Source organism: Rhodamnia argentea, chromosome 4 (genome assembly GCF_020921035.1).
Source record: "Rhodamnia argentea isolate NSW1041297 chromosome 4, ASM2092103v1, whole genome shotgun sequence".
NCBI lineage: Eukaryota > Viridiplantae > Streptophyta > Magnoliopsida > Myrtales > Myrtaceae > Rhodamnia > Rhodamnia argentea.
In genome coordinates this window covers 23059508-23082999 of record NC_063153.1, presented here as the reverse complement: position 1 = coordinate 23082999, position 23492 = coordinate 23059508, and the positions used below count along the sequence as shown (strand labels likewise).

The 23492-nt window shown below is 42.4% G+C and overlaps 2 protein-coding genes across 2 annotated transcripts; both read right to left on the bottom strand.

Moving 5' to 3' along the window:
* Nucleotides 1-6744: 6744 nt before the first annotated feature.
* LOC115740579 (probable E3 ubiquitin-protein ligase RHC1A) lies at nt 6745-7077 on the bottom strand. The gene has a single exon (XM_030674084.1). It carries the CDS (start codon nt 7075-7077, stop codon nt 6745-6747), a length of 333 nt encoding a protein of 110 aa, XP_030529944.1.
* Nucleotides 7078-12612: 5535 nt separating this feature from the next.
* LOC115740539 (putative ABC transporter B family member 8) lies at nt 12613-19627 on the bottom strand. Its single transcript, XM_030674028.2, has 9 exons — nt 19185-19627; nt 19038-19092; nt 18491-18669; nt 17578-18035; nt 15739-16279; nt 15453-15632; nt 13881-15164; nt 13335-13750; nt 12613-13227 (listed from the first exon to the last, which is right to left on the bottom strand). The coding sequence occupies exons 1-9, from the start codon at nt 19443-19445 to the stop codon at nt 12876-12878; spliced, it is 3726 nt and encodes a 1241-aa protein (XP_030529888.1). The 5' UTR covers nt 19446-19627; the 3' UTR covers nt 12613-12875.
* Nucleotides 19628-23492: the final 3865 nt, after the last annotated feature.

The following is a 23492-nucleotide window of genomic DNA, read 5'->3' as shown; positions in this document are numbered from 1 at the left end:
TACATGGATAATATTTGACCAAAAAATATAACATTTGTCACATCGGACATACAAAATGCGGCTCGAGAAAATTTAACTAAAATAGACGCGTAATAGAAAGTTTAGGAAAGAAGACTTTGAACCCTATTAACTTCTTTACAAATCCGACTTTATTTTCCATTTCAGATAATTCCGGCGCTAAATTCTCTAAGTTGCATTTTACTTCGCTCTTGATAGCCAAGTTCAAATTCGAGATATTGTATACTTATCGACTATCATAAATTCTATTTGACATGTAAGATTGGAAGCAAAAACATGTCAAGCAACACACTCATAAAATCAAATTCGTGAAATTCTGTCTTGTCTGATTTTTTTTTTATTTTTATTTTAGGTGAATCACATAGAAAATGACTACCAAATCTAAAGCCAAAAAGATAAAAACCCTAAACATATTCAGCAACGCGAGGACCCTTTGGACAAAGGTCCCGCCGCCTAAGACGACTCTCCGGCTGCCATGACTTCCCATCCGGGTCATCCGAAGGGTGTCGCGGGCCCCTTTGCAATAGACTTGCGTGGTGCATTTTGACCATTGTGCTGCGTTCACTTTGGTTTTCTTTTCCTGTCGTTTTCTTCTTTATCAACCCAAAAGGGGAAGATTAAAAAAAAGGAAGAGCAAAAGCCGAATCGTATTTGGAAACCGCGGTGATCAAATAGAATGCGCTTGCTTGTTCTTCAAGCTCGTGTGAATCGGAGAATATGTTGTTCTTGTTCTTGTTGAGGAGGCTTTTGGTGCATTCAAGACATTTGTCGGACTCCATCCCCGGCATCGAAATTGGGGATTACTCTTTTCGATGCGCGAGGATTTGCGATTACGTGTGTGCTGGCTCGTTAGGCATAGACCGTAGTGGGCAATTAATTGGTTCACCATTAGGTTTCTCGTTAAACACATGGAACTGAGTGAGAAGAGGGAACCGATATGCGTAAGAAGGGAAAGTGACCAAAAAAATCATAGACCTATTATACTTGTACCAATTCAATCTTAAACATTTTAATTTAGCCAGTTTAGTCCTAACCATTTTGACAATTTGTCGATTTGGTCCTAAGAATTTCAATTTAGCCAATTTAATCATAAAGTCCCTTTTGACGTTTTTCCATTTTAATCATTTTGATCTATTTTGCTCGAAAATCGTTGATGTAGCAGTTGGCGCGGCTGTCTTATTTGGCACGGCTTGAGTTGACGTGAAAAATTATTATTAATTTTCATTTTTCAAAAAGTATTATTTTTTGTTCATCTTCTTTTTTCTAACCTTGGATTGATGAGAAGACCGAGGCCTTCAATCGTGGCCAACGAGATTGTCGGCCTAGGTTTAGAGAAAAAAGAAAAGGAAGAAGAAAATAATTTAAAAATCTATCCACGCTAATGCTGATCATGCCCCATAGGACAATCGGTGCTAACTTGTCCATCACTTAGCGATTTTCGATCAAAATTGACCGGAATGATTAAATTGACAAATCAGCACAATGTTTAACATTAAATTGAAAACTTGTCAAGAGGTTAAGGACTAATGCTCCATTTGTTTCACGAAAAATGGGCATTCTAAAAGAACATTTTCCTGAAAAATGATGGCTTATATATGATAAATTATATTAATAGCCTACTTTAAATGGTCTGAGTTGACTTTTTTTGGTCAAAATAACGTTGTATTCACTTTCTCAATGGAAATATAAGATAGAAACATCTAAGTTCAAAAAGCAAAATTTAAACCAAGATAAATTCCAGACAATTTCAATACAAAACAAGCTCTAGACAATAAAGAAAAATCATCAGAATAATGTTATAGTTCACTTGCTCAAAGAACACACCTAGAGCTTCTTCACAACAAAATCGGCGCTAGATCATCAAAATCTGTTTTCAGTAACAAACACATATGATATTACGGCTTTGTCTTTCGGAGGTGGGTGCCTATCTTTGGTGTCCCCAACGCCATCACCAAGTAGAGTGAAAAAGGTTGAACGTGCATACATCCGACACGTGTGAGAGTAAGACTTTCACCAAACTCCTCTAATCTCCTTTAAAATTGAACTTATTCATCAACGAAACCCAAGGATCGAAAACATACATGCAAAAAACCTCAAATCTAGAGTAGATCGAGATAAAAATGCCTCCAAAACGGGAGATAAGTTTTTAAATTCAGACTAAATTGAAAGAAAAAAGCTCTCAAAAGATCCTTACCAAAAAAAAAAAAAAAAGCTCTCAAAAGATAAAAATGAGAAAAGAAAATAGAGAACAAAAGAGGTGGAAAGTTTGAAAGCGTGGGGAAGGGGGAGGGGGAGAGACTTCTGGCGGCGGAAACCACAAAAAGTGGTTGCCTGACGACTTTTTGCTAGTCAGAAAACCAGTTGAGATCAATTTGCTGGAGGAGGCCCATTTTCAAGCAGAACGAATTCGAGCCTATGTTAGTGTGTCGCTTAGATGGGGCCTCCCCATGGGATGATTGTGAAGAGACATTCACTCATTTTTCGGTACATCTGTATTGCTAGACTTTACAAGAGTTAGCAACCCGACTAAGTTAACCAAAATCGAAATAAAATAAGCCCGGGAAAGATAACATTATTTTAAAAACCTGGATACGAAGTCCGGCCCGATTACTCGAAGATTCATGAAAAACCCTCCAAGCTACATTGATCGGTTTAATCTAGGCCTCTGGCCTAGATAGACGTCCCTGGTCCAAAGCGATTGCATGCAATTAGCGAGGTTTGAAAAACGTTAGATTCTTACGCCGGATGTTCTCTTATGGCTCGATTAACGATGTCGATTCGAGGTTGATGTCTACCTCCTTTTTTTGCGAAAAAGGGCCTCACTTTTGATAGTTAACGCTCTCATCTCAATCTCTATGAACCATATTTAAAAGCTCGTCTGCTACCGCCAAGAGCTTCCCTAAACTAGGTCGGCCGCAACGATCAACAGCGCGGGACCTTCAAAGTTTCGATAGTTCATGATAATTGTGTTTCTTTCCGATGTGAACTTTTGCAATTGAGGTGTTTCGAGATCTTTCGATCCCCACCAACGAAATCCCGAGAGACCTATTAACTCGATCAACAGCTTGGGACCTTCAAAGCGGGGCTGATTTTTCTGAGTTGACTTGCTTCACGTCTTATTGCCAGTCAGAAAACCAATTGAGACCAATATGCTGGAGGAGGCCCATTTTCAAACAGATCGAATTCGAGCCTGTGTAAGTGCGTCGCTTAGATGGGGCCTCGCTATGGGATAATTGTGAAGAGGCATTCACTCATTTTTTCGGTACATCTGTGTTGCCAGACTATATGAGAGTTAATAACCCAAAAAAGTTGACCAAAATCGAAATAAAATAAGGACAGGAAAGATAACATTATTTGAAAAACCTGGATACGAAGGTCGGTCCAATTACTCGAAGATTCATGAAAAACCCTCCAAGCTACATTGATCGGTTTAATCTAGGCCTCTGGCCTAGATAGACGTCCCTAGTCCAAAGCAGTTGCATGCAATTAGTGAGGTTTGAAAAACTTCATATTCTTACTCCGGATGTTCTCTTACGGCTCCATTAACGATATCAATCTGATGTTGATGTCTACCTCCTTTTTTTGGTGGAAAAGGGCATCACTTTTGATAGTTAACGCTCTCATTTCAATCTCTATCGACCACATTTAAAAGCTTGGTTGTTGCAACCGAAAGCTTCCCTAAACTAGGCTGGCCGCATCGATCAACAGCGCAGGACTTTCAAAGTTTCGATAGTTTGTGATAATTGTGTTTATTTCTGATGGGAACTCTCGCAATTGAGGTGTTTCGAGATCTTTCGATCCCCACCCACGAAATCCCGAGAGACCTATTAACTCGACATGTCGTTCCGATTCCCTCTCAATCGAGGACGTACAATGTTCGTATCGAATCATTTCACAACCGGATTTACGAAACCGTGAAATGCCCCTAATTGTTTTCCTTCATGACCACACAGTATACTACAACAACAGGACCCAAATTTGGATAACGTTCACAAGCGTCGGCTTTGGTATTTGAGGAAAAAGGGAAAAATTATCAAAAAAGTCCTAAATTTATTGCAATTGTGCCATTTCAGTTTTAAACCTTTTTTTTGGCAGATTCAGTTCTACACCTTTTACAATTATGCCATTTCAGTCCATTCAGAGAATTTTGACTGGTTGGCAACACAATATTTTTTTTAATTGTTATAATTTTTTTTTTATAATTTTTCTTTCTTTTTCTTTTTCCCTTTTTTTTTCCTCTTCCCCCTCCCCTCCCTAACTCCATCCAGTTGTCGACCGGCGATTGACTAGAGACGTCGCCGAAGAGGCCAAGCCTCGCCCGACCATGGCGAAGGTCTACCTTGCCATCGCCGGGCGAGGCAGCGACGGTGAGGTCGAGCCCCACCACGGCCGGGTGAGGCTTGACCTCGCAAGCCCAGATCTGTGCCGGCGACGTCGAGCCTCGCGCGGCCATGACGGGATTCGACCTCGCCGTTGTTGCCTCGCCTGGCCCTCGCCATCGCCACAAAAAGTGAGGCTGATTTTTCGGGCAAGGCTCGACCTTGCAAGCCCAGATCTGTGCCAGCAACGTTGAGCCTCGCGTGGCCATGGTGGAGCTCGACCTTGCCGTCGCTGTCTCGCCTGGCCCTCGTCAGGGCTTGCCGTCGCCACAAAAAGTGGGGCTGATTTTTCTGAGTTGACTTGCTTGACGTCTTATTGCTAGTCAGAAAACCAATTGAGACCAATTTGCTGGAGGACGCCCATTTTCAAACAGATCGAATTCGAGCCTGTGTAAGTGCGTCGCTTAGATGGGGCCTCCCTATGGGATAATTGTGAAGAGACATTCACTCATTTTTTCGGTACATCTGTATTGCTAGACTATACAAGAGTTAATAACCCAAAAAAGTTGACCAAAATCGAAATTAAATAAGCATAGGAAAGATAACATTATTTGAAAAACCTGGATACGAAGTCCGGTCCGAGTACTTGAAGATTCATTGAAAACCCTTCAAGCTACATTGATCGGTTTAATCTAGGCCTTTGGCCTAGATAGACGTCCCAAGTCCAAAGTAGTTGCATGCAATTAGTGAGGATTGAAAAACTTCAGATTCTTACGCCGGATGTTTTCTTACGGCCCGATTAACGATGTCAATCCGAGGTTGATGCCTACCTCCTTTTTGCGGAGAAGGGCCTCGCTTTTGATAGTTAAGCTCTCATTTCAATTTCTATGGACCACATTTAAAAGCTTGGCTACTGCGGCTGAGAGCTTCCCATAACTAGGTCAGCCGCATCGATCAACAGCGCGGGACCTTCAAAGTTTCAATAGTTTGTGATAATTGTGTTTCTTTCCCATGAAAACTTTCGCAATTGAGGTGTTTCGAGATCTTTCGATCCCCGCCCAAGAAATCCCGAGAGACCTATTCACAAGACATGTCGTTCCGATTCCCCCTCAATCGAGGACGTATGATGTTCATGTCGGATCATTCCAAAGCCGGATTTACGGAGACCTTGAAATGCCCCTAATTGTTTTCCTTCGTGACTGCACAGTTTACTACAAGCAACGGGATCCAAATTTGGATAACGTTCACAAGCATCGGTTTTGGCATTCGAAAAAAAAAAATGAAAAAGGAACGAGAACCGATCATCGATTCGAACCATGTGGAATTCAATGTATGCATTCGGATCAGATGGCAACTTGCAATTTGATTTTGATGCGCACCCTTTGTCGTTTTCCAAAAGTTGACTTTTGCAAGTCTCCCGTAACCATCCAAGCCTATCTACTATCTAGTTGTCCGAATGGAAAACCCGCCGCACCAAGCTTTCGACCTAATGGCTAGCGGAATCTTAGTCGATTCGTGTCGGCGACCGATTCTAAGCATCGCGTTCTTCCCTAAATGGGTCTTGTTAACGAGTGTCCCGAGCACTTACTGATCATGCCCATCACAGAAATGTTTCCGACTGCTACATAGCACGGAGAAATGCATCGAGAACAACAAATCTTCGTTAATTAGGCGATTAACGAGCGTCCTCGTTGACAAAATCCTTCTGAAATCGTCGTGGCGATTGCTTTCGGAGTGCTAAAAATATTTATTCGAATACTATGCGCCGCAAGTCTCTCCTCTATATATATATATTAACAACAACGGACCATTTCCTTGATTTTGATAGTAATGGAGAGAGTCGTTCACGTCCAACTTGTGCCTCGTCCAAGTCATGACTAATAAATTTTGAGCGACTTATTATTGCAAGTTGACAAGAAATAACACCAGACGGTTCTAGAAAGATTCCATGAAACTATTCAAAAAAAAATTTTTTTGGTTGATTTGCGAAGATTATTGAACTTAATCACCTCTCTTGAATACCTATTGGTGTAACTCTATGAAAGGTCGTCTTTAGACAATTCCGCGTTGAATAAACTAAGATGTGCTGCAATACTAAGCGTTCACGAAGATGTCTAGATAAAATGATAAGATTATACGCGTGATCATCCTTTAAAAAACAAAAAATCGAGCCGACGCTCGCCACGTGGGTTTTCTGAATGAGTTTTGAGTAATTTTCATTTTTCGAGTAGTCAGTAGTTTTCTATATAATGTAGCAAATTGGCCAAACACGCAAAACAGAACTAAACTCGATTTATTGATGTCAGCATGACTGCATGAGTACATGAATTAGGAGGGGAAAGGAAAAAAAAAAAGGCGAAGAGCGGTATACCAAAGAGGAGTCAAAGAGTTGGTCGACGTCGCCGGTTTAGGGTTGGGAGGCGGAGATGATGTCGCAGCGGCACAAGGGGCAGGAGCCACCGAGCGAGAGCCACGTGGCGATGCAGGGCTCGTGGTAGACGTGGCCGCAGGAGGCTCGCCTGTTGTCGCCGCGGAAGGCCTCCATGCAAATCGGGCAAGCTCCGGTCACGGAGGCCACTGTTGGCATGGCCGAGAGCGACGACTCAGACTCGTCCATCTTGCGTTGGAGGACAGAACAGGACTCTAGGTCGATCAAGACCTCATCGAGGTCGAACCCGAGGTCGATCGGTAGCGGTGGGTACTTCGACATGGAGGCGGCTTCCGATGAGATCGCGGCCATGTTGAGAGAGAGAGAGAGATAGAGATTATGTAAGACGATTTCATCTGTGCTAAAGATTATATAGAACAAGTTGGATAGGTGGAAAAAGGCTGGCGGTCAACCAATTCTTCCATTAAGACCAGCATAAACTAAAATGCAATGCGGATGACAAGAAAAGGACAGAAAACAAGTAATTTATCGAGTGAAAATGACTTTTACAAGATCACCACAAATTCATGAAAGAGACTTGGGATTTTATGTTTCTCTGTAAGAAAAGTCAAACGTAAATACGCGTACATCGAACGAGTTCCTTTTTTAAATACATCTTCTTTTTATTTTTATTTTTATTTTATCGATTCCATTGAACCATTCAAAAATTGAACCAGACCTGCTCCCGATTCGAAAATTAAGAATCAAGACCACCGGATCAATTCGGACTATGCTCATCCCGAACCCTTATCGAGGACCCTCTTTGGCCATTGGGAGAGGGCCGCGAAGCTCTCACCGATCGCTGGCAAGGGCCGAGATTGCGAGCGATTTAATAGCGACAAAATAAATTTGAGCAACTGCGAGAGAGCGGCGAAAGTAACGGAATTCAAAAAAGCAAAATACAAACCGGAAGTTACTCCCATAGAATATATTTATTGAGCCACGTGGCAGGTACTGTGTTATATCCACAAATTCTAAAATTCCTTCCTAAGGTCGCTGAATGTGTATCCCCAAGGTCAACTTGATTTATGTACATAAAAATGACGGCGACGGTGCATATTCTTGCCAGAACTGTTCGGTAATGCGTCCAATCGTACTCAATTACGGTATTTGACGTCATTCGTACAAACATTACGAAAGAAAAAGTTACCAAAATTTCCATTCTCAAATACTTTGGTTGCATTATAGAATTTTTTATCAACCGCACTCTTTATAATGGATTGATTGCACCTAGGGCTGAGCATAATGGACCCATCGAATTGGAAATCGCTCGGACTGGACCGAATCGGAAGATTTGGTCCGATCCTTGAGAGCTCCGGTCCAGCTTTCGGTTCTAGGGGAAACCGGACCGTGCGTACCTAGCCGAATAATATTTTTGTAAGAAAAAAATTCAAAAATTCCTAAATGTATATCTAAACCTAAGATAGTTAGGATGCTTGGTATGAATTTCAAGTTTAGCGACAACGCGATGTAATTAACCAGATGTGGTCCAATGAATACGTTGTTCACTAGAAAAAATTAACTACAAATTACAAAAAAGAAAAGCGATTGGTCCCATGATTGGACCTTCCGATCCGGTTCCCGGTCCTTGAAACTGGAAACCAATCTTTCCTATCTGGATCATGGTCCTTGAAATCGATAATCTGTCCTCCCGATCCAGCTCCCGGTTCCGTGGCGGCACTGGACCAGATTGGGAACTAATATCGCCTAATTGCATCTCTTACCCACATATAATTGATCATATTATCATTTTATTTACCAAACCATCCTCGACCCCAAAAAATTCATCATCCCCGCAAGAGAGACTTGGCCAGTTCGACATAACCCCCACCATGTTTCGCCCTCTCCTCCGGGCGAGCCGCTGTTGCTCCTTAGAAGGCTGTCGTCAACCTCAAATTTGAAGCTGGCGACAGTCATCATGCCAGATCGAGGGCAAATCAATGTCGATGCGGCCATGTCCAAGCTCTGCAGAGCTTGGCGGCTTCCGAGTTCGTTAAAGGCTCGCGGGTTGGCCGCGGCCATGGTGAGCTCGGGGAGCTCGTGGCTGACCTCTCGCAGCTTCCCGCCATCGCGAATCACAAACGATCTTGGCACAAACAAAGACATGGACAAGAGGGGCGAGGCGCGGCGGCGAGCGAGGGCGAGAGTGTCGTTGTTGGCAATTGGGTCGCTCTTTTTAAGTTGGGAGATGCAAAAAATGTAAGAGGGTATTTGATATGGAGGGCAAAGTCAAGAACGGTTTTTGCAGTGGTCCCCTACAAAAATTAGACAATAGATGTGACATGTCCCTCATGTGCCATAATCCTATGTATTCCTAATTTAGGTTCCGTCTGCTCCGCGGAAAATGAGGCATCTTTAGAAAATATCTTTTAGAAAGTCATTTTTCATGAAAATGACAATATTTCTCGGTGCTTGACTAGGACCTGAAAATCAAATGGAAAACATTTTCTGAATTTTGGTATAGAAAATCTAATTTGATTTTTTTGGAGAAAATTAACAAAAAAAAATTAAAATTAAAATTATTTATTTTCTTTCCTTCTTTCTTTTTTCCTCTGCCGGTTTCGTCGACCACGACGACGGCTGGCCATGGGCAAGTGAGGAGCCTCGCAGGCCTCGGGCGGCAAGTTGAGCTCGTCCCTCACCCGTGGCTAGTCCTCGGCTGTCACCGTGGCCATCGACTGGCCAAGGAAGAAGGAAAAAAAATAAAAAAAGAAAGAAATAAAAGAAAGAAAAATGGCGAAAGGACACCTCAAGTGACAGGTGAAGGAGGAAAGAGGAGGGAAAGTATTTAGATGTTAACTGGCTCTCGATCCTCAATTATCAAACGGGGGGTCGGTGGGTTGGAAAGTCAGAGGATCATGTGTAGACATAATCTATTCGTTGTATTTCTTTTCTTTCTTTTTTTCAATTTCTATGTTTCCGACAAAGTTATGGGCAACTGGGAATAATTACGAATTCCTTAATTTTTTTTTTGGGGCCCCATGATGCGGTTGGGAATTTTATATACTTCCTGAGAAGATGCTTCTAATTTATGGATTGCCAGAATGAAAATTGCAACTCTTGTAACGCAATCATTTGCAAGACCTTACTGAAATGGTGGATTCATATTGGGGACATTGGCATGGATTGGCCTTGAATTTTTCGAATTTGTTTCGATGTGATTTTTAGATTTTGTTTTATGCAATCGTGCCATTTAATCACATATTTATTTAGGTAAATTGGTTTTCCCCGTAAAAAAAAAAAAAAGAGAGAGAGCTCAAAATAGAATTGTCCACGAGATAATTAAGTGCCATTCTGGCCAAAATATGTCATAATAAATGCATAAATCTTTTTTTTAACCAAGTCCAATGAATTAGAATATGAATAAGGATTAATATCATAAAAATCACCAACCGATATACTCGTGCCATATTTATTCAAAAACTAATTTTTGTGTCACAAAAAAAAAATTCTTAAGCTGGTATACCGTGCCAAATTTGCACTAGTTTTACTCAAAGATTTTGTTAGACTTGGCACAAATGTATTGGTTTGGGATTTTTTGTGACACAAAAATGAATTTAGGGTAAATATCACACAGTTATATTAATTTGAAATTTTTGGTGGTATTAGCCCTAATAATTATGAAACTTATTGACTCAGATTGTCAAAAGTATCTCATTTTCTCTTCCACTCATCTCATTATTTAGCTGAAATTTTCATTGAATTTGTATCGTTAAAAGCAGCACAAAAAGTCCATTGGAAGCAAGATAGTGAAAGAGAGAATTACAAGGTAGACCGGATATAACCCGAATAGGTCCTATCCGGCATTTAGGTGACTTGAATTCCAAGTGTCTTCGGATATAACCCGACTAAAAAATTCCCATCTATGAGGTGAATATACTCGAGGTTGCGTTTGGTCTTCCGGATAAAAGTCGGGATGTGATATGTTTTATTCTATCCAATGTTTAACAGCTATCCAAAATAGGGTAGAGGGGTTATAATCAAGATATAAATATCCTAGGGATGGTACAGAGCTGGATAAGATTTCCCAAATAGAGCAGCGCACAAAGAGAACCAGTTTTTCCTACAATTACTGCCTCTCCTCCGTGCTCACCTGCCTCTTCGGTAGTGGCGGCCTCAAGTGTGGCCCTAAAGTTGATCGCCTCTATGTCCTTATTCATCTGCAAGCTCAATCTCACACCGAACGAGGTGCCTCAACCCCTTGTACGTATAGTCCAGAAGTATGCACAATGCACCTTAAAATGATTTAGTGCCTCACACTACTTTTAGAGTTACTAAGGTGATGATCGGTAGCTAGTCCGAGAGGATGATCAGCCACACTAGGATTGAGATAAGGCCCGGACTCACTACCGGAGGCAACAGTGGGGAATTTTCCTCAATGGACGAAAGCCCGACAAAGCAACGCCGTGTGGAGATAGAAGGCCCATGGGTCATGAACTTCTTTTCCCGAAGAAGAAGCAATAATAGTATCCGGGGAATAAGGAGGCCCATGGGTCGATCTTAATCGCATCTTACCTTTGCTTATCCGACTTAAATTAGCAATTTACCAAATAATAGATAAGTTAAAATAAAATCTTTAGATTTCTTATCTTATCTAAACCCGACTAGAAATTTGGACGATCAAACGCAATCCGATAGGGCAAGTATTATAAAAATTTAATATAAAAAAAAAAAAGAGAAAGCAAAGAGATGATGGAGGAAAAGGCACTTTTTGCTGAAATCGCAAGAGATCGTTCCATGGAGGAGAAAAAGAGCGAGAGTGAATCAAGCAACGAGCCTTTCCATGGTAGTGTTATCACACCGTCAAGCTCCACCACTATCGAGGGCCAGTCTGCGAGCTCCACTGTCGTTTGACATAGGAGCGCCGCCTAGCCGCCATGCCCATCTGTCTTGCCCTCTCTTTATCTAGACCCATCGGATTGACGTGGTTCGGCGCTCTAGAATTCGGATATGAGACTTGCGACCTCGGATCGAGCTGGGGTCGCCTCAGGATGGGCTTGCGCTCGGTATCGGCTGCGACCGAAAGTGTAGGTGGCGGCCGCGAGCCCGCATTCATCGAAACTAGAGTTCGTGGGCAACACTTGGAAGTCGCCTGAGCCTCGGCTCATCCTTGTGTCAGTCATGGCCTCCATGTCGCGGCCAGTGGCTTTAACTGTGACCGCCGTCTAAAAAACACTTAGAAATTTTGCCCTGGTTAGCATAGAGCGATAGTTAAGCAAAGCAACAAGATCTGAGAAAGTGACAAAGAAACAAAGCCTCGGGAGGAATCGCGAGACGAGAGAAGATTGTGGCGAAAGTTCGAGATTTGATTCGGGCGTGCGTTTGTATTCGGCATCTGCCAAATATTGTGTAAGACATTATCAAATCATAAGTGCCATCAATATCCTCTCGAGTGAGAGCCATTTAAGTTTAGAAGTTTGAGAAGTAACAGTACAACGTTGTACTCTAGCAGGACCCTTGAATTTAATTCCTGTCGGTGCTCCAAAATCACTGTTTCTGGTGGATTCATTTGACGTCAAGAACATCGAATCTGAAAGGAAATCTCATCAGAGTGAGCAACCCTGTCCACAGAGATCGCCAATTTGTTCAGGGTCGTTGAGACAAGTTTTTGTCCTGGTGTTGCTCCTTATCTTTTGCATGGAAGATAAGTTACCAAATTAGCATAGTCACCATTTCTTCCATGGGCTCATCCTCGACCGTGATGGCATAGCACATTATCATGTTACAAATCCGACAATTTCACCGCATCGGTAGGTTCGATTAGCAGTCGAATCGCACGGATCTTCACATGCTTGACCTCAAAATCTTGCTTATACTGGCTTTCACTCGCATGTACATGTACAATTACGTCATTCAATTACAGTCATCATTACAACGGTTGCTTACGATGATGTCGGGTCTTGTGATCCTGATCCGACTCCGTCGTAGTCGTCAAGATAACATCTACACGAGCCCCTCCTCACTTGCTGCAGGGCCTGAAGATTCCTCGGATGCAAAAGGCCTATTACACCACCTCTTATGCAATACAAGATATGTCTGGCACTAACCTCACAAACTTGGTTACTACTCCATAGTTCATATACACCATCTTTTAGCGCGACCCCATAAGCCTAAATTTGACGGTTGGCGAGATCAAAGAAGGCACCTCGCTTGCTCACGAGTTGCGTGTATGTCCCCCGCTCGACCACCTTGCCGTCGGCAACGAGCGCGATTGAGTCAAGATCCTTGATCGTGTTGATCCTGTGAGCCACCACGATCGTGGTCCGCCCGACCATGATCCGGTCCAGTGCCTCTTGCACCAGTTGCTCCGACTGCACGTCGAGCGCGCTGGTCGCCTCATCGAGCAACAGCACGGTTGGGTTCCGGATGATGGCCCTTGCGATTGCTATTCTCTGCTTTTGGCCTCCTGATAGTTGCACCCCTCTCTCTCCACATTCTGTCTCATACCCATCCTTCAAAGACCTGAACAATTTAATTACAAACTTAGTAAAAAAATTTGCACAATTGCTAGCATGTTAAGGTACAATTGACCCACAAATTGAGTCGTGACAGAAGAAGGCAAAGCTCACGAGATGAATCCGTGGGCGTTGGCCGCCCTTGCAGCCTCCACCACTTCGTTTTCGGTGGCGTCGATCTTGCCAAAGACAATGTTGTCGCGTATGCTGCCCGAGTAAATGACCGGTTCTTGGCTGACGAGTGCGGTGTACTTCCTGTACCAGTGGACATCGACCTCTCTTATGTCCACGCCATCGACTCTCACCGACCCCCGCTGGACGTCGTAGAACCTCTGGATCAAGCCGATCACGGTTGATTTCCCACAACCGCTTTTCCCCACAAGCCCGACACTTGTTCCCGGTTTCACTTCCAGCGAGAATTGCCTCAGTATCAGACTCTTGGGCCTGCTAGGATATGCAAAATCAACATTCCTCAGGTCTATCTTTCCTGTTATTTTCTGCAGTATGGTTCCGTTACCCCTGTCCTCTGCCTGATCATGTTTCAGCCAACAAAAGAAAAAGTAAGTTAACTTTCATCAAGACATTGTCAAACGTTTGGTATTTTTTTCAATGCCTGAATGTGAAAGCAATGGTCATATGGTATGATGGACATGTACTCACTTGGCAGGACCACGGGATAAGCGATTGGCGATCGAGAATTTGGAACACCGATGCGACTGCAGCAGACCCTTTGGCCAAATCGGATGTCATGCTTCCGGCTTCGGCTATGACTTTGCCGGTGCTGACCAACACGAAGAATGTCTTGAATACATCCCCTGCCGATATCTGCCCTTTCTCTACCAATGTGCCGCCGTACCAAAAATCTAAAGCCCACGACATGAATGTTAGGCACTGCGCCGATCCCATGCCTATCCCTGCGAGCCATGACTTCTTCCTGGCTTCTTTCCGGGGCTCGTCTTGAGCTTTATCGAACAGTTCGAGAACTTTCTGGATGCTCCCAAAGGAAGTCACTATCTTGTGATTGTAAACTGCCTCCACGGCTATTTGAGTACTTTGGTTTTGAGCCTTGATGAACTTAGCTGAGAAGCTTGATAACAGGACTTTCCGGGTGTAGAAGCATAGGATCGTGAGGGGCTGCACTGCAATCATGACTATCGCGAGCTTCCAAGCCACCACGAGACCCATGATCATTGCGATCGTGACGGCGGAAGTGGTTTGGACCAGGAGAGAGACTTTGTCGGCCACAAGAGACTTGACCATGGAAGCTTCATTGCTCAGCCTAGAACACAACGCTCCGCTCGAGTTCTCCTCCTCGTCGAACCAAGCAGGCTCGAAAGTCAGGATCTTCTCTAGCATTCGCAACCGAATTCTCCTTGTGAGGTGCTCTCCCATGTAGGCGAAATTGTAGTGCTGCAAGAGATTGACAGAGACCGAAACCAAGGAAAGAGAGGAGAAGATCAAGGCATAGGTTCGGATTCTCTCTCGCATTTCGCTGTGATCTTGCACGAAGAAAGCGGATATCATGCCGCCAATGGTCAGGGCGTAGACAGGTTGGACCGCCCCGAAGGCCATGGCCGAAAGACTTCCTACAAGGCTTTGCTTCCATTCCGGACCACTATACGATAAGAGCCGAGAAAAGGACGGTGGAGGATGAGAGACTGGCTGCGGGCTATCCAACACTGCTAGAGGTGAAGCGAACATACCCGGGCTCGACTTAGTGCTTAGTCTGCCCGCACTGCTTCTCGCGACAGACGATACACGAATGTCGGATCCTTGCTCTTGTTCATCACAGTTGAACTGGCTCTGTAGTTCCGCCAGCTTTACGTAGTGTCCATCTTTTCTCTTCATCAGATCGTTGTGGGAGCCTATCTCGACGATGAGACCGCCATTGACCACGGCAATGAGGTCCGCGTTCTTCACAGTTGATAGCTTGTGCGCAACCACCTGAGGATGCCAAATCGGCAGCTGATCAGGGCTTATTCGTGACATGGAAAACCCGATTTTGACTCATCGTTTTCATTTGAAACTCCAAATTTGAATCACATCATATCGTGAACAGCATGATTAACTTAATTGCAAAGTGAGTGAAAGTTATCATGCATGATTTATCCATTTGATGAAATTAAGAGAGGTATATTAACTTTGAATGTGTATCTAGATATAAAAACAACTACAGTATGATCTGAATTTGAATACATTCCATAATGAGTCAAAAAACCAAAAAAATAGTACCAGTGTGGTTCTCCCCAAAGAGGCTTGATCAAGGGCATTTTGAACAAGCCCTTCTGATTCCAAGTCGAGCGCGCTAGTCGCTTCGTCTAGTAGGAGAATCACTGGGTTCTTTATGACGGCCCTCGCAATGGCGATTCTCTGCTTTTGTCCACCTGATAAGAATGCTCCTCTTTCACCAACCTGTAAGTTAAATCCCCATGAAAACAAACTCGTCTTGATTGCATAGGCTAAATATAGAACTAACCAACTTAAATGATGCATTATTTGGAAAACATGCTCAAGTTACCTTGGTCTCATATCCATCCGGAAGCTGCCTTATGAAGTCATGAGCATTTGCGGCGATCGCGGCGGTAGTGACTTCTTGCATCGTTGCATCCAGCTTCCCAAACATTATATTCTCCTTTATCGATGCCCCGAACAACGCGTGTTCCTGGCTAACCAATCCCATTTTCTGTCTTATCCATTTTAGCTGCAGCGTCTTTATATCGACTCCATCTATACGCACGACTCCTCCATCAGGATCGTAGAATCGCTGCAGCAACGCGACCGCGGTGGACTTGCCACTCCCGCTCGCACCCACGAGGGCGACAGTTTTTCCCGCTTCAACTTTCAGGTTGAAATCCCTAAGGACGACCGAGTCCGGCCTAGAAGGATATGTGAACTTCACATGGTCAAAGACTATTTCCCCTGATATATTGTCCAAGACACACCCTTTAGGACTTTCACTGTCTATCTCTGGAACTCGATCTATTCTTTCAAATATCCGTGCTGCCGCAACTGATGCTTCGGTGAAGTACTTCACATCAGGAAGCGCCATCCCGAGGGATCTACATCGAGATCAACCGTTTCAGATTCATAACCAACATAGGCATACAAGGGTTCTACAAATTACACATGCGTCGGTTCTCTCGAGTGTTAACGATTCAATAGTTGATGATCATTGCTACTAGTTTAGCCAAAATTTAGAAGTTCACAGCGCATGATACAGATTACATTGATCCAACCAAGTAAGAACCTAAACTGAATCAAAAGGATCAGAAACATTCAAATTCTCGTAGTCAGTTGATATGATATAAAATTTGTCATTTTCTCCAAATCGTGCATGATTTGTCGTCGAACTATTAAATGAGGTTTTCATCTAGAGTGTCTTTAGATATATATGTTCCTTTTCCAAAAGGGCGACCTTTAAAGTGAGTTTGTCAACAAGCAACCCTAAAAGGAGAGAATACGAGCTTGCCTTTATTGGCCAAACATTGGGTCCCCTTCCATGAAAAATCATCGATGCCGAAACAATAGTTCGAGCACTTCTTTTTGAACACGACAATTCTGGCAATTGACGATGTAAGACCAAGATTCTCTAGCAATACGATCAAAACTGAAATGACGAGATATTGTCGAATTATGATTTAACTTGAAAAGCATAGCTAATGGCAAGCAGGTTAAGGACAGGCGCGTCACATTTGGCCCTACCTGTGTTGTCATATATGTTTAATTTCCTTCAAGCTGTAGCTGTAGATCTCTTCTTAGGAAATTAAAAGTGCTCAAGCTTTCTAATGCGATATCATATATGGGAGAGTACATATAATTCATGATTCTGTACGAGTCTATAATTAGTAAGCTCTCGCAAAAGATAGATTCTATGCTCATTGCTAGCTAACTTCATCAAGAAAAAGCTTTCAAGTGCGATAAAAAGCAGGCGGAAATGGAGGAAATTCAGAAATACTGCAAAAAATGCACAAAAAGACTATGATCTGATCAGTGGTACATGTATATCCTTTCTTTGTCAAGATGAAATTTCACTTAAACTGGCTCATGCATTCATAATTCAGCAAAATTCAAAACGCGGTCGGGCCTATATGCTGAGATAAAGAAGCAAGCAGCATAGTGAAGCAAAAAAGAAATGCTAGAATCATTGATCAGATAGAAAAGTGGTTTTTTTTATGTAATTAACAGTTTTATGGAGATGATTCTTTTCTTCTAGATTCTAGATTATGTGACAACTCTCGATTATGGATATACGCCAACAGATATATGTAACACATGGACGTACTTATTTCTTACTTGCGAGTGTATCCCTATGTTGTGCAAATCTATTTTGGGTGAGGAATTGAGTAAATTAACTTACAATCCGCTGAGCACGAAGGAAAGGCCCGCTGCGTAAATCCTGCCGCCGCTCTCGCCTTTGTACATTACCAGGCGGCTTCCGTACCAAGCCAAGAAAGCCCAAATGGCGAAAGCAAGGCCAGTACTTCCCACAGCCAGACCTTTGGCTATGCCTTGTTTAATTCCCAGCTTCGTTGTCCTCTCCAAAATAGAAGAGTACCTCTCGAGAATTCGTCCCTCAGCGGTGAAGGAATAGACTGTTCTGATGGAGCTCAAGGTCTGCTCTACGATGGTGTTGGCTTTACCATATTCTTTTCGACACTTCTTCGACAGAAAGAGAAGGTATTTGCCATATATCATTCCCGGTATTATCAAGAGAAGCAACAATGGGAAGGCCACCAGGGAGAGCCTCCAAGAGAAGTAAGTGGAAAATGCGAGGCCCGAGATGAAAACCGATGCATGCATCAGGAATATCGGCACCTGAAGGAAATTGAAACAAAGAATCAACACGAAACAAGCCAAGGAGGTTGATATGTTCTGTGGTGAAAAGCACAACAACATTTGACAGATTATCATCTGAAGAAAAATGCTAAGAAAAATAAACGAGCTGCTCTTACTAATGATGTAATTTTTCCGTTGAATATTTCCTTGTAACTCAAGAATCAGACGTTTAAGGCCTGTCTCGTGCATGAATTCTTTTCAGTTTTCTGTCCATTATTGTTGTTCAGTTTCTCCACACAAGTCGAAAGGCGATTCTCCTAAACCGAGAAAAAGTTCCCTTGATTCCTAGCTAGAAATACTTCGACAAGAGTAGGTAAAATGTAGAATCAGATAATAGCCATAATGTTGTGTAGAATAGATCAAAAGAAGAGAACTTTTTCAAAAGCAAGCGCACCCATTTGTATTTTCATGTGTTAGGTCAATCGGTATAGTACCTTTTCACTAAGAACTTCACCAATGAGACAAGTATCCTTTGAAATGCTATTGATGATTTCCGATGTAGTCGCCTCTTGTGAATCAAAGAAGCCAACCTCTTGTCTGAGAATGGCCTCCAAATACTTGTACCGGATCTTCAGTACCTGTCGCTCGCTCGTCTTACTCCAGCAATATCCTTCTGCAATCATTTGCAATAAGAAATTATCATCCATTAGCTTGATCCTTCTTATTTTCAAGATTCTTCAAAGCATGTGTAGATCTTACTGTATTTGTCACTAGGGATACTTTCTCTTGAAACTTTTTAGGCCTTCTAGGGTTTCCCAAGAAACCCACCAAAGACTTTCTCCAAAGTAGTCACTTTCTTTCCTATAGACTATGCTTGCGTGTCCATCCTAGTGACAGTAGTGTCTCCTAATTTGAGTGCAAAAACTTTGATGGACTTCGAGATTGTGTGACCTTAGGAGAATAATTTTCCATGCACACTTTGAATCAAAACACCTCGTGTCCTTGGAAGGCAAAGCAGAAGGAAAGCTTAGAAAAATTTACCCAAAAAAGCCACGAGCATGACTGCTAATCCCAAGTACACAAAGCTTAAGCTGCACTGTGAACACAAAACCGAAAAATGGAAAACTGTGAACACAAAAATCAAAAATAGAAAACTGTGCGTCTTTATATAAGTTGAATGTAATTTACCTGTGCTACTTCATACATGAAGTGGCCATTGTTCTGTTGGGTCTGACCGAACCCTAAGCTATTCATGAGACGGCTAGCAAAGACCAGCAAGCAGTTGGTGGACATGCCATCTCCGACAGCTCCGAAGGTTCCCAACACCATGAGCACAACATCAACCCAATCGGCATATCTGAAGATTATCGCCACCGACTTCTTTGCGCCCTTGTTTCTGCTTCTCATTCGATCTCCTTTCTCCATCTCGCCCTCCTGTGGAGAACCCATTTGGCCTACTGACACTTAAGACCGTTTGATGAAAACCCTTTAAGAGATTACAGAGAGAGAGAGAGAGAGAGAGAGAGGGATTGGCAGAGAGAGAGAAGGGTACGCATAAAAGTAAACATCTGAGCTTCTCACCCTCTATATAGAGAGGAGGCCGTGAGGCATGAGAATGATAATTAAGCAGATTTTTCCATGAAGCAGCCTCACCATAATCTCACTGATGTGTGAGTTTATAGATAAAAAAAAAACAATGAATAATGATGCACAATCATGTGTTTGGTGGCTGTTACTTTCAGGCAGCATCAGAACAAGGAAATTTTTTTTTTGTGGGGTTCCCATAGAGAGTGAATTTTTTTGGTCTCTCTCCTCTCTTACTTTTGCTTTGCCTCTTTGCAGACCGCGGGAGTCGAACTCTGCTCTTATGATACTAGTGTCTCCAGCTTCTCATAGGACCGCATGTCTATTAGCAGAGAGGGGGGTGTTTGACCTAGACATAGCCAACCGGAACCGGCGGCCTGGAACAGGCCCGTTGATCGGGCCCACGGTTCCGGCTCTCAAAGGGCCGGTTCCGATTTCTAAATTTTCTGAACCGGCCCCGAACCGCCGGTTCCGACCCGTTTTTTTTTTTTTTAAAAAAGGGAGGCCCGAGGGGAAAGAGCCATTGGGCTCGGGAATCGGCAGTTCCAAACCGGAACCGGAACCCGCTCCTTCAAGGGCCAGTTCCGGTTCTACCTTTTTGTGAAACCGGAACCGGCGGTTCAGCCGAACCAGCCATCGCTAGTTTGACCACCCTCCATTTTGGCAGCGTCAAAGAAAGATGACCGAGACCACCGTGTCCTACCGGGCAAACCATATTTGTTTTCTTTCTTGTCCTTGTCCCAACCTCCTTTTGCTTTTCTGGGTTTAGTTTGGCTGATGTGACGAGGGCGTGCCTTTAAGAGCACGTTTGTTTAAAGTCTCCCTCTTTCTCCCTTTTGTTATTATATTATGGGAAAGAGGGTTGGTTTCCGCCTTATAATATGCCATGGTGCTCTGATCTCATTGGCTTATAGTCTCACGCAGCCCCAAGAAAATGTGGAAAATTTACAAGTTTTGTGATGGATGGATCTTTCATGATAGCATGAGGAGTATGACTAGGGATGAAATGTTTGCCTCCAGAATGTGAGTCCAAAACAAAGATGATAATGTGATGATCATCGGGCCTTAAGAAGGCTTGGTCGGTGGAAAAATTCTCAGTTGCTGCTGATTTTTATGTGAATCGCAGTTTCATCTTCTTCCAGAATTCATGGTGTTGCATCTTATGTTTAAAAAACCAAGAATATACACTCCAAGATAATCCTAGACTGGCCTGCTGAATAGGTGTAAAGCTTGTAAGGGTTTGCCGTGTTTCTTCAGACCAGGTCCGAGGTGGGAAACTCCCTCCGACCATGATTACAAGTCACATCATTTCATATCAGAACCAGGAGATTGTCTAGATTATTTCAGCTCACCATCAGGAGATCCTAATCTCTTTATCATCTCGTAACTGAGCCCAATCATCAGTAGCCTTAAGCTCCACCAGTTTCTGTATAAACACAAGTTCCAGCTGAACTCACATTTCCATGGAGAAGGAAAACACAGGAACGACCTGCACGTGTTCCAAATACGTAGCTCGAAATATTTCAGTGGTTTAGCATAAAAAAAACATTCTTTAAGATACAGAATTTGTAGATTCCTAGAGAAGTGTTAAGATGCGGTTCATACTCCTCATTGATAAGAAAGCACAGGGTTTTTATCTCCTTGACTTGTGATTGAGTGATGTGACGCAAAGGTGCGAGGTATTAATTATAGTGGAAACTTAGTTTAACGAAGAATCAAACTAAATCTTATATCTCGATTTCTTTTTCTCACTTTTACTCTTTACTTTGTTAGGTTTGTGCGCTGAATTGTAACAAGAAGCACATCTACATACACCTCAAACCCAAACCCGAGAAGAAATCAAACAACAGTAGAAAAAGAAGAACGAGAACTAAACAAAGAAAAAGAGGTGATGAAAGATGGGGGGACCCTTTTCTCTTGGGTGGCATATTCCTGCAAATCTTGGTTGGGTCACCTGCATCTCCGGATGATTGTTGCTACATGCCACTATGACCTTAGCCTTAGCTGGTCGATTTGGACCCTCAACCTTCTTTGGACCTCTTACTCAGGCTTTGTCTCTTTCTTTCTAAACTAATTTTGTCTTTTTTTTTGGTCCAATGTCTTGTTCTTTTCTTGATCGCCTCTTTTTTACCAGAATCTCAGTTGGACCATGTGTGGAAGCCCCCCAACCGCACGTGTAGACACCCAAAAGATGATGACCCTTTACTTATTCACAGCCACAGACAATGACCCTGAGATTACAACATAAAGTACCTGGGCATCATTCTCCAGCTATACCCTTTTCTTCTCCAAGTTTGCAAATTCCTACGGGATCATGTTTGGCTAATTTGATTCCAATTTTGCCAAGAGAGCCCTAAACTTTAAGATAATTTTCCAATTGAATCCATTTGATCAATTTAGCCGGAAATCCCTAACTAGATGTCGTGCATTCTAAATGATACGGTTAGTGCTGACGTAAATAATTTTAATAATTATTTTTAAAGTTTCTGAGTTTTTTGTTCTTATGCCAAGCCCGGCGAGGGTCGGCGGCCAACACTCACCCATCACTAGCTAGGGCCGCAAAGCCCTCACTAAATCAGGCCAAGGACCGTGACCCTCGCCCACGATTGGCGAGGGCTTTGCGGACCTCACCTAGTGGCCAACAAGGGTCATCGGCCCTCGCCTTTGACCGGTGACCCTCTCCAAACTTGATAGAGAAACAAAGAAAAGAAAAAAAGAAAAAAAATAAACAATTACTTAAAAAATCTAGTATTTCTAGAGAAATATGTATATAAAATTGTCCAGATTAGCGTTGGCCATTCTACGTAGCACCACCGACGTCTAAGTCAACAATTTCATATTAAAATTGGCTATATGAATTCAATTGGCAAAGCAATTAAAAAGTTTAGGACTCAATTGGCACAATTGAAAGGTTTAAAAATGAATTGAGCAAAGTGCAATAAGTTTAAGACTTTTTGGACAATTTTCCCATCGTACACACTAGAGCCTTCAAAATGGGTTGGAGTTGGATACATATTGGTTAGTAAAGCTTTAATAAATGGGTTGTTAATAGGTTGGAGTTGTAAACTTAGATGTATGAGGGATGTAAATGGTTTTTTAAAACCCATTTACAATATAGGTAGCTTATCAAGGTTATTAGTTGAGTCAATGAGAACTCTTTAACAAATTTTATTATTTTATTATTTTTTTCTTTCTTTTACCATTTTTTCCTACGAAGCCGGGAAGGGCGCCAATCGACCTTTGCCGGATCGGGACGAGGGCTCGACCCTCGCCGGTCTTAGAAGAAAAAAATAAAAAATCAAATTTTCTAAAAGAAATACAATAAAAAAACTCAAATTTTTTTAATAATTATAAGAAAAATCCGATTCTTTTTAAAATTATAGAAGTTATAAGAATCATCCACAATGATTTAGTAATATAATTTTTTTCAAAAATTTATAAGAAATAAGTTTTCTTAGATTTGATTAAATATGGAGGTGTTTTAGTAATATGGGTCGAATCGGGGATAGGTTGAGAAATTTGCACTACACGCAAATAGGTCATAAACAAGTTAACGGGTCAATTTGGGCCGGACTATTTATGATCCAATCTGACCGCCCATTTGACAGATCTGCATATTACCTTTCTTTAAATATTTATCTCGATTGGATGTTGAAAGGCATATAACCTTATTTTACCAGATTTAGAGATCAAGATGTCATGGACAAACATATATAGAGCGCGGAAATGCAATGTAGAAAACTCCTATATCAAGACCATTTTAAGTGAGAGATTTACAACCAAAAAAAAAAAAAAGTGAGAGATTATAGTTTTGACCTAACTTTAGAAGCAACCGACCACCTTAAAATATTGCAACTTGTTTCTTGTTCTCATTTCTGCTTCGATGTAATGTATTGCTTGACGCGTTGTTAG